The sequence below is a fragment of the Pygocentrus nattereri genome, chromosome 19, assembly GCF_015220715.1.
Source record: "Pygocentrus nattereri isolate fPygNat1 chromosome 19, fPygNat1.pri, whole genome shotgun sequence".
NCBI lineage: Eukaryota > Metazoa > Chordata > Actinopteri > Characiformes > Serrasalmidae > Pygocentrus > Pygocentrus nattereri.
In genome coordinates this window covers 8,271,371-8,284,637 of record NC_051229.1, presented here as the reverse complement: position 1 = coordinate 8,284,637, position 13,267 = coordinate 8,271,371, and the positions used below count along the sequence as shown (strand labels likewise).

The window sequence follows — 13,267 nt, the reverse complement described above, 5'->3', positions numbered from 1 at the left end:
ATTCCAGTGAAAGTTAATGTTAATGCCACAGCACAGAAAGGCATTTTAGAAAATTATATGGTTCTAACTTTGTAAAAGAGTTTAGGGAAGGCCCTTTCCTGTTCCAGCATGACTGTACCCCTGTGCATAAGGTAAGCTTCATGTTTCATGTCGAGGGGCTCCAATGGACTACAGAGACTCTGGACCTAAACTCTACTGAACACCCTTGGGGTTAACTGGAACATCATTTGTGAACAAGGCATCCTCTTCCTCACAAAAGATCTTTTGACTGAATAAACAAAAATTTCCCCAAACACATCCTTCTCAGAAGAATGGAGTCTGTTATTGTCGCAGAGGGGGAGCAACTCCTTAATAATGCCTAGAACTTTGGAATGAGATGTCCAACAATCTCATACAGATCCATGTCTTGGCCATAGAGTGTATAAAAACATGCCCTCAACTCTGAAACTCACTTTTTCTTCAATTGTTCTTTTCTAGCTCTGGCTTGCGGGGCTCACAGTCACTTTAACGCCTGCTCCAGCGAGTGCGCTGGCACTTGCTCCATGCTGGATGCCCCAGAGAACTGTGGGACCTGCGAAGAGAGGTGTGAGTGTGATGATGGCTTCTTGCGGAGTGGAGAAAAGTGTGTACCTAGAGATGACTGTGGGTGCTGGGTGGATGGACAGCACTATGGGGTAAGTATGGAATGTAGGGAACAGATTAGCACACAAGGAAATAAAGAATGTGCACAATAACATAAAAGCCAATGCTAATGCATTTGTTTCTTTAGTTCTTGACTGGAGCTATGAAGCTAATGCATCTTACAAGTAATGGAAGATTACAGGCAAAACAACACTTGGGTTGTTAAGTAATCTCAAATAGACGTTTATAGTGGTTTCTGGTGCTGTATGACATACTGTCATCTATAGAAATGGACAAAAATACAGACACAGTGCAGGTTGGACTGATGCTACTGTTGACTGTTGAAGCTATACAACATACTTTTGTCCATTTGTGGAGATAACAGTCATACAGTGTCAACAACCAGGTCTAATTGAGATTACTTAACAACTGAACATGATTTGAGGCAAGTTGTATGATGATTTAGACTGGCAGTTTACATTAGCTCCAATCAAGCAATCAGCCAAGTTTTTATTTCATTTTGGATGATCTGTGTGGGCAGCATGCTGGCGCAGTGAATAGTGCTGTCACCTCACAGCAAGAAGGGCCTAAGTTTGAATCGACCAAGGTCCTTTCTGTGTGGAGTTTGCATGTTCTTCCCTTGTTTACGTTTCCTCTGGGTTCTCCGGTTTCCTCCCACAGTCTAAAGACATGCAGTCAGGCTAATTGGACAAGCTAAATTTCCCCTATATGTGAATATGGGTGTAAATGTATATGTCTGTCTGTCTGCCCTGTGATGGACTGGTGACCTGTCCAGGGTGTATCCTGCCTTCCATCCAATGACTACTGGGATAGGCTCCAGCTCCACCAATGACTCATCTGCAGTCATGGGCTGGAGGTTAGGGAACGAGCCTTGTTCGATCTGAGTCGACTGTCTGTGACTGAGGTGCCCTTGAGCAAGGCATCTAACCCCCAACTGCTCCCCGGGTGCCGCGGCTAGGGCTGCACACTGCTCTGGGCAAGTGTGCTTATTGCCCCCTAGTGTGTGTCTTCACTAGTGTGTATGTGACGTTTCACTGCACGGATGGGTTTGTTTTGCGGAGGTGAAATAATGGGGTCAGTTAATCTTAATTTGGCTGTAAGGAAATCAGAATCAGCCATAAAAATTCAAGATCCGTGCACCTCTAAATTACACAATGTTAAACTGATAGATATAGTTGATTACAACTTGATTTTATATGTAAACACTGTTCAAAATATAATATTCACTCCCCAACCCATACAGCCCATACATGGAAACTAATAGCCTGTTCTGAATACATTTTTGAGATGTTATTATAAACCAAATCATTTACACATATCCACGTGTTCAGGCTACACCAGCTTAGCTCCATCTATCATCCCTGAAGATCTAAGGAGCATATCAGGAGTGTTTCTCAATACAGCACAATACAAGGCAAACAGAAGGGAAGTTATTTACATAGATCAGTCTTAAAAGTGCAGTAACAAAACAGCCAATTAAATTCTTAGGGATGCAGAGAGGTTAGAAAATGTTAGTGGAAAAAAAGGATCAAGACTATTTTGTACCTAAAACCACATAAAAATCAGAAGTGGACCTCAAGAAAAAAATATAATGTAAGAAAGATGCAGGATATGGGTGCTTTTATATGGGTTAAAATACAATAACAACCTTTTTATCTGCTTTGCTTTCAGAAAGGAGAGACATTCATGCAGGGTGACTGCAAGAAGCAGTGCCTGTGTGCAGGCCAGGGCACTGTCCAGTGCTCGGATGCTTCCTGTGTGGCCCACGAAGTATGCAAAGTGAAGGATGAGGTCTTGGGTTGCTTCCCCTCCAGCCCGGTCACCTGCAGCATCTACGGTGACCCCCACTATATCACCTTTGATGGCAAGGCCTACTCGTTCCGGGGTACCTGCAATTACACCATCGCTAAAACCTGCACGGCCACTGCAGCCTCGTTCACCCTAACGGCTCGGAATGAAGGGCGGAGCAACTCTTCGTCCTTGAACTCAGTGGCTCTTGAAGTGGAGGAACTACACCTTGTCATCAGGAAGAACAGACTGGTTTATGTAAGTACTGCTGTTTTGCTTGTGCTGTCAGTGTCATGGTACAACCAGTCATGAGCAATGTGTATTGTCCAAGGGGAATTCCACCAATTTTCCTAAATATCTGCATATTTCTATCACTAACTTACTCTATGTAAGTCATTTAGAGTGGGTTGATGTGAAATGGTACCTTATAGAAAAAATCAACAATTGATTTATTTACATCGTGGTGATAAGAAACAGGGGTCATAATGTCTGCATCACCATAATGGGGCCAATTTATTTCCTATCCAAATTGCCCAGTAAACCTAATGAAATGTGTTTTTATATGTAATGCTGATAATACGACATAGTAGTGAATATGAAAAAATACATTTTTAAAAAGACATGTCAGGCCAAAAATTCCTAATAATTTCATGCATTAACTTTCTATGAAGCAGCATTTAAATACATTAAACTGTTCAGACGTCTATCACCGCCACTGTGAAAAATTCGGACTTGGCAAGTTTCTCTAGAACGGAGCATCTCACATCAAACCACTTTGAATGACTTTGTTTACATCTTAAAGATTGAAAGATGCAGGCATTTAAAAAAAAATCCCCTTTAACATTAAACATTAGCTATAGTATGTCTGGATAATCTAATACTGGCCTTTTAAAAAATACTGTTATCTCTTGGAAAACAAGAGTTATTACTTTTGCTTTGCTTTGCAATGCAAATGTGCATCAACTGGTCACTTCATCAAGTACACCTCCTTGTTTCTACGCTCATTGTCCATTTTATCAGCTCCACTTACTGTATAGCTGCACTTTGTAGTTCTACAGTTACAGACTGTAGTCCATCTGTTTCTCTGATACTTTGTTAGCCCCCTTTTGTCCAGACCACTGAAGAACAGGGTGAAATATGAGCTAACAATGTATGCATAGTCTGTAACTGTATAACTTCCGAGTGCTCCTATAGGGTAAGTGAAGCTGATGGATAAGAAGTGTAGACACAGGGAGGTGAACTTAAGGAAGTGACCAATTAGAGGAAATATACTTTCTCAATCACTTACATTGCACTCATATGCAAAAGATTGGGCACATCTGGTCAAATTCCGTGTTTTGTTGTTTTTCTAAGTGAAAATAAGTTACACAGTTCACTCTACAGTGAACACACTTCTGCACATTTAATACACAATTACTGTTCATTTACTGATAAAAAATAAAACATTAAAAGTTGCTTATGCAAAATTTATGGCACATTTTATGTTTTATATCGCTGCTGTCGGAACAAAACCTCATATTTCCAAAACGGTAACTTTACAGGAGAAGGAAAAAGCTCCTTTACTTTTAATGTAAGTCAATGGAATCAGACGTCTTTGCAAGTCATTCTGGGCCATTTCTTGTGGCCTGTTCTTCATGAGATTTGCATACAATGTATGTACAATGTAAAAGGCGACGTAACTTAAAAAGGACTGTATATATATATATATATAGTTATATATATATATATATATATGCGACCCTGACGGAGAAGCGGCTTAGAAAATGGATGGATGGATGGATGGATGGATGGATGGATATATATATATATATATATATATATATATATATATATATATATATATATATATATATTCCAGAAGTGCATTTGTGAGGTCAGACACTGACGTTGGATGAGAAGGCCTGGCTCACAGTCTCCGCTCTAATTCATCCCAAAGGTGTTCTGTCAGGTTGAGGTCAGGACTCTGTGATGGCTAGTCAAGTTCTTCCACACCAAACTCGCTCATGTCTTTATGGACCTTGCTTTGTTCACTTGTGTGCAGTCATGTTGGAACAGGAAGGGGCTGTTCCCAAACTGTTCCCACAAAGTTGGGAGCATGAAATTGTCCAAAATCTCTTGGTGCTGAAGCATTAAGAGTTCCTTTCACAGGAACTAAGGGGCCGAGCCCAATTCCTGAAAAACAAAATGTTTGTAGAAGCAGTCTGCAGGCCTGGGTGCTTGATTTTATACACCTGTAGCCATGTAAGTGATCGGAACACCTGAGTTCAATGATTTGGATGGGTGAGTGAATACCTTTAGAAATATAGTGTGTATATATATATATATAATTTGTATGTGTGTTAAACTCAGCAAATATGTAGAATTTGTAAACATGTAATTTAATAATTTAATGATAATAAGGCATCTCTGCTTCTACTCTATAAACACAAATGTGCTGTTGATTAAAAAGTCATACTACTGAATTTCTTTGCTTGGTTCAATGAACTATGAGTGAGAAACAGCTGATACTGAATTACAACATGCTACTGTTATCACCATTGAGAACTGTGACAGCTGAGGGTTAAATGATCAGGAATCTCTTGCGAATGTCAACAGAATCTAAGCAGCAAGCATTCCTGTGCCAGCTTTGTGTGCTTCTGCTGATAGCTGGAAGCAAACAGAAACTCAGAGAATGATGTACACCTGAGGGAGGGCCGTCTTGGTTCAAAGGTTCAGAGTGTCCATAATGGCGGTGTTTTCCAGATAAGATCTGCTAACATTGTTAATATATAAGATCTGAAACTTCTTAGGGTTTGTCTTTGTGTTGATAGGAGGTACATATCAGTGAGTGCTGTCAGCTGACTGATAAAATACAGCCCTGTATGTTTAAGAGAAATGTCATTGTATACTAGTGTTAAGGTCTTCCAGTATTCTGAACCACTGATTAACCTGCTTGGGTAAGGTACAATCTAAGCTATCTGTATTTGCAATAAACATCTATATTACTATATAGTGTCACAAACAACAGCTTCAGGATTATTAACCACAATGATGATTTAAAAGGATTGTTTATGTATAAATAGCAAATATTGAATAAGATACACAAATAGTAAAAAGTGCTTTCCTCTTTAAAAAGCTTTCACAAGACTGGAGCCGCACTGCATTTGTCACACAAGGGTCTATAAGACAGAATACAGTATAGGATATACACCGATCAGGCATAACATTATGACCACCTCCTTGTTTCTACACTCATTGTCCATTTGATCAGCTCCACTTACTGTATAGCTGCACTTTGTAGTTCTACAGTTACAGACTGTAGTCCATCTGTTTCTCTGATACTTTGGTAGCCCCGTTTTACCCTGTTCTTCAGTGGTCAGGACCCCCGTGGACCCTCACAGAACAGATGCTATTTGGGGTGGACCATTCTCCGCACTGCAGTAACACAGACATGGTGGTGGTGTGTTAGTGTGTGTTGCGCTGGTCTGAGTGGATCAGGCACAGCAGTGCTGCTGGAGTTTTTACACATCTCAGCGTCACTGCTGGACTGAGAATAGCCAACCAAAAAATTGTGGGCAGCGTCCTGTGACCGCTGATGAAGGACTAGAGGATGACCAGCACAAACTGTGCAGCAGTAGCTGAGCTGTCGTCTTTGACTTTACATCAACAAGGTGGACTGACAAAGTAGGTGTGTCTAATAGAGTGGACAGTGAGTGGACACAGTGTTTAAAAACTCCAGCAGCACTGCTGTGTCTGATCCACTCATACCAGCGCAACACACACTAACACACCACCACCACATCAGTGTTACTGCAGTGCTGAGAATGATCCACCATCCAAATAGTACCTGCTCTGTGAGGGTCTATGGGGGTCCTGACCACTGAAGAACAGGGTAAAAGGGGTCTAACAAAGTATCAGAGAAACAGATGGACTACAGTCTGTAACTGTAGAACTACAAAGTGCAGCTATACAGTAAGTGGAGCTGATCAAATGGACAATGAGCGTAATGAAGCTTAAAATGTGAAAGAAAGCCTGCTGCTTGCCGTGTGGTTGTTTCCATTGCCATGGCTACACAAGTGTCTCTATAACAACCAAAAGTCCTGATCAGCCAGAGAAGTTGAGCTTTTCTAGCTTTTCCATCCATTTGAATGATGGAGTTGATGCCTTTGGTTAATAATTGTCAAATCACATATATTTAGAATCAATGGGGTTCTCATGGCTCTGCTTTCCGGTTTAAAGAAAAATCCAAGCTAAAATCAATTATAAACACGTTATCACTGCTAGATAAGCAGGCACCCAGTGGTCAGTATTTCAGACTCTTAACACATAAAAAACAACAGGCATGTGCAAGTCAATGGTATTTTAATAGGTCAGCCTGTGCTGCCGGTCGCCGTCAGGGGGTTGAGGGAGTGCAGGAGAGCTGGTGGATCTAGGTAGAAAAAAACTATCTATCTATCTATCTATCTATCTATCTATCTATCTATCTATCTATCTATCTATCTATCTATCTATCTATCTATCTATCTAAACAAATTCAGAGTGGATTGATGTGAAAACAGAAACTTGACAACTATCCAAAACCACTAGTGAACCTACGCGTCTTCATATGCAATGTTGATCATGGTAAACATTGGTAAACACGAAATAAGTAGATTTCCATGGGAAATACAGTCTGCCTGCACCTCTCTGCCATGAAATTGTATTAAAAACAAATATTTTAGGCCCAAATCTTAATTCAGAACTGTTGTCAAAGATTATCTCGGGCATCACGCAATGTATTCATAACATTTCATGTTACTACTTTCTTTGGGGTAGCATTCAGAAGCATTTCACATTAAGCCACTCCAAATTACTTTATTTACATGTAAATGACATTTTGGAAAATCGATGGCATTCCATCCATCCATCCATCCATCATCTTCCGCTTCTCTGGGGTTTGGGGCGCGGGGGCAGCATCCTAAGCAATGAGGCCCAGACCTCCCTTTCCCCAGCCACTTCCACTAGCTCCCTGGGAGGGATTCCGAGGCGCTCCCAGGCCAGCGATATAGTCACGCCAGCGTGTCTTGGGTCTTCCCCGGGGGCCCCCCGCGATCTCATTCTTTCGGTCATTACCCAAAGCTCATGACCATAGGTGAGGGTGGGAACGTAGATCGACCAGTAAATCGAGAGCCTTGCCTTATGGCTCAGCTCTTTCTTTACCACAACAGACCGGTAAAGAGCCCGCATCACTGCTGACCCAGCACCAATCCGCCTGTCAATCTCCCGCTCCCTTGTACCATCACTCGTGAACAAGACCCTGAGATACTTAAACTCCTCCACTTGAGGCAAGAGCTCATCCCCAACCCAGAGAGGGCTCTCCACCCTTTCCCGCCTGAGAACCATTCCCTATTCCCTATTAACATATACAGTACTTATACTTCCTTTATGTGTCAATTTAAGAGGATCCAAAACAGTCTATGTCAAGACTGTGAGACATTCTTTTAGCTTAGAGTACCTGCACTTTGGGTTCACTTTATTGATGCAAAGTTAAATATCATCTGTTACTGTGACAGCTTGATATACCGTAAATGGAAAATATGATGATATTGAATATTATCGATATAACTAGCTTAACGTTCTAACTTGGTCTTTTTCCTTGCAGGTAAATGGAAGTCAAGTCACTCTTCCTTATTCACACAGCACCTCAGTCAAAGTATTGCAGAAGGGTCCGTATGTGCAGGTGGACACAAACTTTGGTCTGCGGTTCCTGTTCAACGGAAATGACCGACTGTTCGTGCAACTAGACGAGAGACACATGGGCACAACATGTGGACTCTGCGGAACCTACTCCGGTAGTCAGTTTGATGACTTCTTGACCCCTGATGGCAATGTTGTCCCATACCCACATGATTTCGCTAGCAGCTGGAATACTCACGACAAGGACTGGACGTAAGCAGCTATTTATCCAAATTTCAATGAGGTGCCCATTTACTCACTGACCATTTACTCAAGAACACCTACCAGGTGCACCGTTGCTAATGCAGCAGCATTACTGAGATTTTTAAACATGTCATTGTTGCTGCTGGGTTGAAAACAGTCCAGTCACCCTTAAAATCCAGAAACCGACTGTTACCTTTAAATGCTTCCCCATTAATGATTAGTCCAGGCAACTAATAAAATGACCACTGAACACATCAAATGCTAAACCTTTTTATTTGAACATACTTTTATAATCTACCAAGTATTTCTTTAACTCTCTGAGGCAGTTGTAGCAATGGCTCTGCAGAAGATCCAGAATGTCCACCTGAGCTGGACAGCGAAGGGTTCAGGGAGTGCAGCAAACTGTTAGGAGAAGCCTTCAAGGCCTGCCACTGGTTCGTGCCCCCTCAGATCTTCGTGAACAGTTGTGTGAGTGACCACTGCACCTCAGGAGGAGACCTGTCCCAGCTGTGCACTTCTCTGCAGAATTACGTGGCGGCATGCGAGGTGGCCGAGGTGTTTCTGGCAGACTGGTGGAAGGACACTGTCTGTGGTGAGTGGAGACTATTAATAATATTCCATCATTTTAAGGTAGCGGTGGGCAGTATGGACAAAACGTTTTAAAGTGTAGTTCAAAGTATATCGCTGTTGTCGGAACAAAACCTTGTATCTCCAAAATGGTAACTTTACAGGAGAAAGAAAAAACATACTGTAGTTTTAATGTTAGTCAGTGGAACCCGACGTCTTTACAAGTCATTTTGGGCAGTTTTTTTTGGTCCATTCATCATGAAATTTACACACAGTGTAAAGGGTAATAGGACTTTTATGTCAATTATGTCAAAAAACTGAAATATTACAAACAAGGAGATACAAGGTTTTCTTCCCACAGCGATATACAGTATTATGGTGTATATATTTTTCCAACAAAACCATTTTAGATGCTTGAATAAACCCTTGTTGAGGTTAACAGTGGTTTATTACTGTGGGATGTCCCTTTACATTTTAATAAAAAAAACATTTTACCAAAAAAAGCAACTCTGAAATATTGTTATTGTCCAATGCAGTAAGAATAAAGCTGAACAATGCCTAGATTAACCCATGTCAATAATGCTTTCTAATGCTTTCTAAGGCTTGCCTGGAAAAAATGATGGCAAATGTTTTATGTCTTAATTCATCCAAGACTGACGTTGGCTTCTTATTCTCCAGCTTTTTGGTTAGAGTGGGTCTAATGGTGATTTTAGAAAGTATTATAGAAAGTATATAAAAATAATTGCTGGTGTTTCTTTTTAAGATGATATGATTTTTTTTAATGTAGTGGGTAACTGTTCTCCAAAAATGTAACAACTATTCTCTAACAATTGTAACAATTGTAAAAAAAGAGAAATGTAACAATTTCTCTAAAATACAGCATTTCACAGCAAACCAATCTGGCTTTGTTAATTTGAATGTCTAAGATAAGGGATATGTATTAATTTTTAAAATTAGAATCTAAATTTTCAGAAACGCCATGTTACTCACACTTATCTTTTACTGGTACTCCACTGCAGCCGTAATCCCAACTAGACCACCAACAGACCCCGCCACCCCAAAAACAACACAGCCCACCACTTCAACTCCACCTGCTGCAAGTAAGCCATGCGTCTCTCTCAGAGTTAACTCCCAATATTTCCAATTTAATGTGATATTAAAACTAAATAGCCTTGAACTGGTTAACACAGGTTGTCCATGGAGCTGTAACTTTGACCAAAATGAATGTGGATGGGAGCAGCTAATCCAGGACAGCTTTAACTGGACAAGGTGGTCTGGGCCAACGCCCACTGACTACACTGGCCCAACCAGTGACCACACTACAGGAAGTAAGAGGAAGGAATAATATAATCTAATCTTTATAATCTAATTTTATTGTGAATCCATACACTTTAATATATATAATACATATTATAGGGGAGTAAAACCTAATATCATTACTGACATTGACAATATAAATACATTCTAGTATTAATAATAAATATAAAAATGAATAAAACATTGTCTACTTGTGCACTACTCTTCAGGTGGCTACTATATGTATATAGAGGCCGATGGAGTCCACTATGGTGACTCAGCCCGTATGATGAGTCCAGTGTGCAATACTCTGGGCACCCAGTGCCTGACATTCTGGTATCACATATATGGTTGGGCGACTGCAATGGCACTAAACGTTTATAAGCTAGATGGCAATCAAGCCACCAAAATCTGGTCCAGGCTCAATAACCAGGGCAACAGCTGGCAACTAGCCCAGATAGAGGTCAACTCACAGGGACCATTCCAGGTCAGTAATGACAATACAACAATAAAGAGTGCTTTATAATCAGCTTTATAGCTTCCCAGCTTAATATACGTTTGCCTTTTTGTTGCATTTGAATACGTTTTTTCCTTGAAATTAGGGTGCTTATAAAATCTGCTTGAAGGCATGCATCCTAGCCAAGCAATAATTCCATTTATACATTTCTGTAAATTGTTTCAGATTATTGTGGAAGGCATTAGGGGTTCGGATGTTGGGTCAGACGTGGCATGGGATGATATTGCAATGACATATGGAAAGTGTGGAAAACTAAGTGTGAGCCTAAACCCTGAAACATCTTCACCAACCCATGGAAACCAGGCCTTTATAACCCCAGGTAAGCAAGATACACGCAAAGCATATCGTCACTGTCGGAACAAAATCTTATATCTCCTTTTTTGTCGTTTTCCGCTTTTGACACGTCAGCTCCCATTTTAATGTACGAGAATTTCATAATGAATGGATCAACAGAAATGGTCCTTAAACTGCTTGGAATGAACCCCTTTAGTTTATTTGACATTAAAGGTTATGTACGTTTTTGTCCTTCTTTTGGGTGGTACAGGTTTTGGTCTCACAGCAATGATATGTTCATTGAAGTTGTGCTGACGTTACGAAGTAGAGCGAAGTAAAAACTTGCAACAGTTTGGACACCCTGGTCAGATGACAAGTTTTGTTCATTTTTAAAGCAAAAAGGAGTGAACACATCATCTACTGGGAACTGATTTTCTTCAGATTTTAGTGCATGTTTTCTATTCATTCTCTGAGTTCAACATATTGGAAAATAGTGAACATAAAATATAAAATGTGCCTTAACGTTTACGCAGGCCACATTTTCGGTTGTATTTTTTCCAGAATTTTGGGCGACTCGGTTAAATGATTATTTATTTTTGCTTAGAAAAATAAACACATCTAATGAGAACTTCAATGTGAACTTAAATGAGAATTTCAAAATGTTTCCAATGTGTTAAATTCACTAAATAAACAGTAATTATGCATAAAAATGTGCAGACGTATGTTCTCTATAGAGGACCTGTTCACTTATTTTCACTTAAAAAATCAACAAAATATGTAGTTTGACTAGGGACATACAAACTTCTGCCTAGGACCAGATGTATAAAAAAGAAGCTCATTTTATAAAACATTGCATTGAATCTAAAATATTCAATCCTTGCTACAGCTCTGTTTCCCTCAGCTCCATCTCTGCCAGGAAGTTCCAGCAGCCATCCAGGTACAAAGCATGGTTAACTATAGTATTAATATTATTCTTATAATAGAATATTCCAGTGTCTAGTAATAAATTCATATTAGCATTGGGTCTAAACATTCTATGTTTTATCATAGAGTCACAAGCAGCTTTAATAATTGCTGTGTTGATTGCTTTTATAGTCTATTATTGAAATATTTGACAGTGTGCAGAATCGACTGTGACTTTGAGAACAACCTCTGCACCTGGAATCAGTTACTGACTGATGTTTTTGATTGGACGAGACACAGTGGCTACACCCCCACGCCACTGACTGGTCCTTCCTTTGACCACACAACTGGAAGTCAGTATCTTAATTTATACGCTAATTACAAATATAATATTTATTGTGTTAAATAAGTAGAATTTGCACTGTTTTTATAGAGGATATAAGCAGTTTAACTAAATAATTATATGGTAGATTTTGATCTCTGCTCAGTTCACATCAAAGCAGTGCAATACTCACCATCTCGATCGCTCTCCATTCATCTCTCCTCATCCTCCTCTTCTTCTCCAGGTGGTCATTACATCTACATTGAGGGGGACAGCGCCACTCATGGCGATACAGCACGTCTCCTCAGTGAGGAATGCACTGACCAGCAGCCACAGTGCCTGCAGTTCTGGTACCACATGTATGGTTCCAGCTGGACCATGGGCCTGACTGTCTACCTGCTGCATGGAAACCAGGCCTGGGAGGTCTGGAGAAAGACAGAAGACCAAGGGAACACCTGGCATCGCGCTCTAGTCAACCTCATACCAGAGGGCAACTTCAAGGTCAGTAACATGGTTGTAGCAGTAGCATTAATTACAACTCTTAAACTGGGTCCCATTACTGTTTTGTATCCCTTTCAAACTGACCTGTAAAACCCCAAAACACATGACAGTTTAACTGTGTTAAATATCAGTTCATTCTAAAGTAAATTTATGGTTGGCTATAAGAAAATACTGAACAGTTATGCATACTAGTTTTAGTTACCTGCTCCTATGACTGAGAGATTTTTTTATCTCTATTCTAAATAATCTGCAAATGTTGCTGTACTGTTAGATTATCTTTGAAGGACGCAGAGGTGATAATGCTTGGTCTGACGTGGCTGTGGACGACATCTCTCTACACAGAGGAACTTGTGAAGGTATTTTTCTACTATTATAAACTATGCCCGAATTTCAATTTAAGAACTTAATTTGATGACAAATTGGAAAACAGCTTATAGTTCCATAAGATACACTGTTTGTGTGGACAAATATTCAATTTTCCAAAAATGGAGGCACTACTTATTATTACTTTATTTCTTGTTCATTTTAACAATATTTTGTACATTTTTGAAGCAATAATG

At 40.1% G+C, this 13,267-nt stretch overlaps 1 protein-coding gene across 7 annotated transcripts in view; it reads left to right on the top strand.

Annotated features, from left to right (window-relative positions):
* Positions 1–13,267, top strand: part of LOC108430181 (zonadhesin) — a 37,492-nt gene that overhangs the window by 13,925 nt on the left and 10,300 nt on the right. For all 7 annotated transcript variants that reach the window (XM_037530977.1, XM_037530981.1, XM_037530982.1 and 4 more), the window contains exons 8-19: positions 478–674; positions 2,314–2,688; positions 8,051–8,337; positions 8,655–8,920; positions 9,915–9,995; positions 10,086–10,223; positions 10,422–10,678; positions 10,874–11,027; positions 11,868–11,918; positions 12,100–12,237; positions 12,451–12,707; positions 12,979–13,063. In XM_037530977.1, coding sequence (XP_037386874.1) covers positions 478–674; positions 2,314–2,688; positions 8,051–8,337; positions 8,655–8,920; positions 9,915–9,995; positions 10,086–10,223; positions 10,422–10,678; positions 10,874–11,027; positions 11,868–11,918; positions 12,100–12,237; positions 12,451–12,707; positions 12,979–13,063 — 2,286 coding nt within the window. The remainder of the gene's footprint in view (positions 1–477; positions 675–2,313; positions 2,689–8,050; positions 8,338–8,654; positions 8,921–9,914; positions 9,996–10,085; positions 10,224–10,421; positions 10,679–10,873; positions 11,028–11,867; positions 11,919–12,099; positions 12,238–12,450; positions 12,708–12,978; positions 13,064–13,267) is intronic.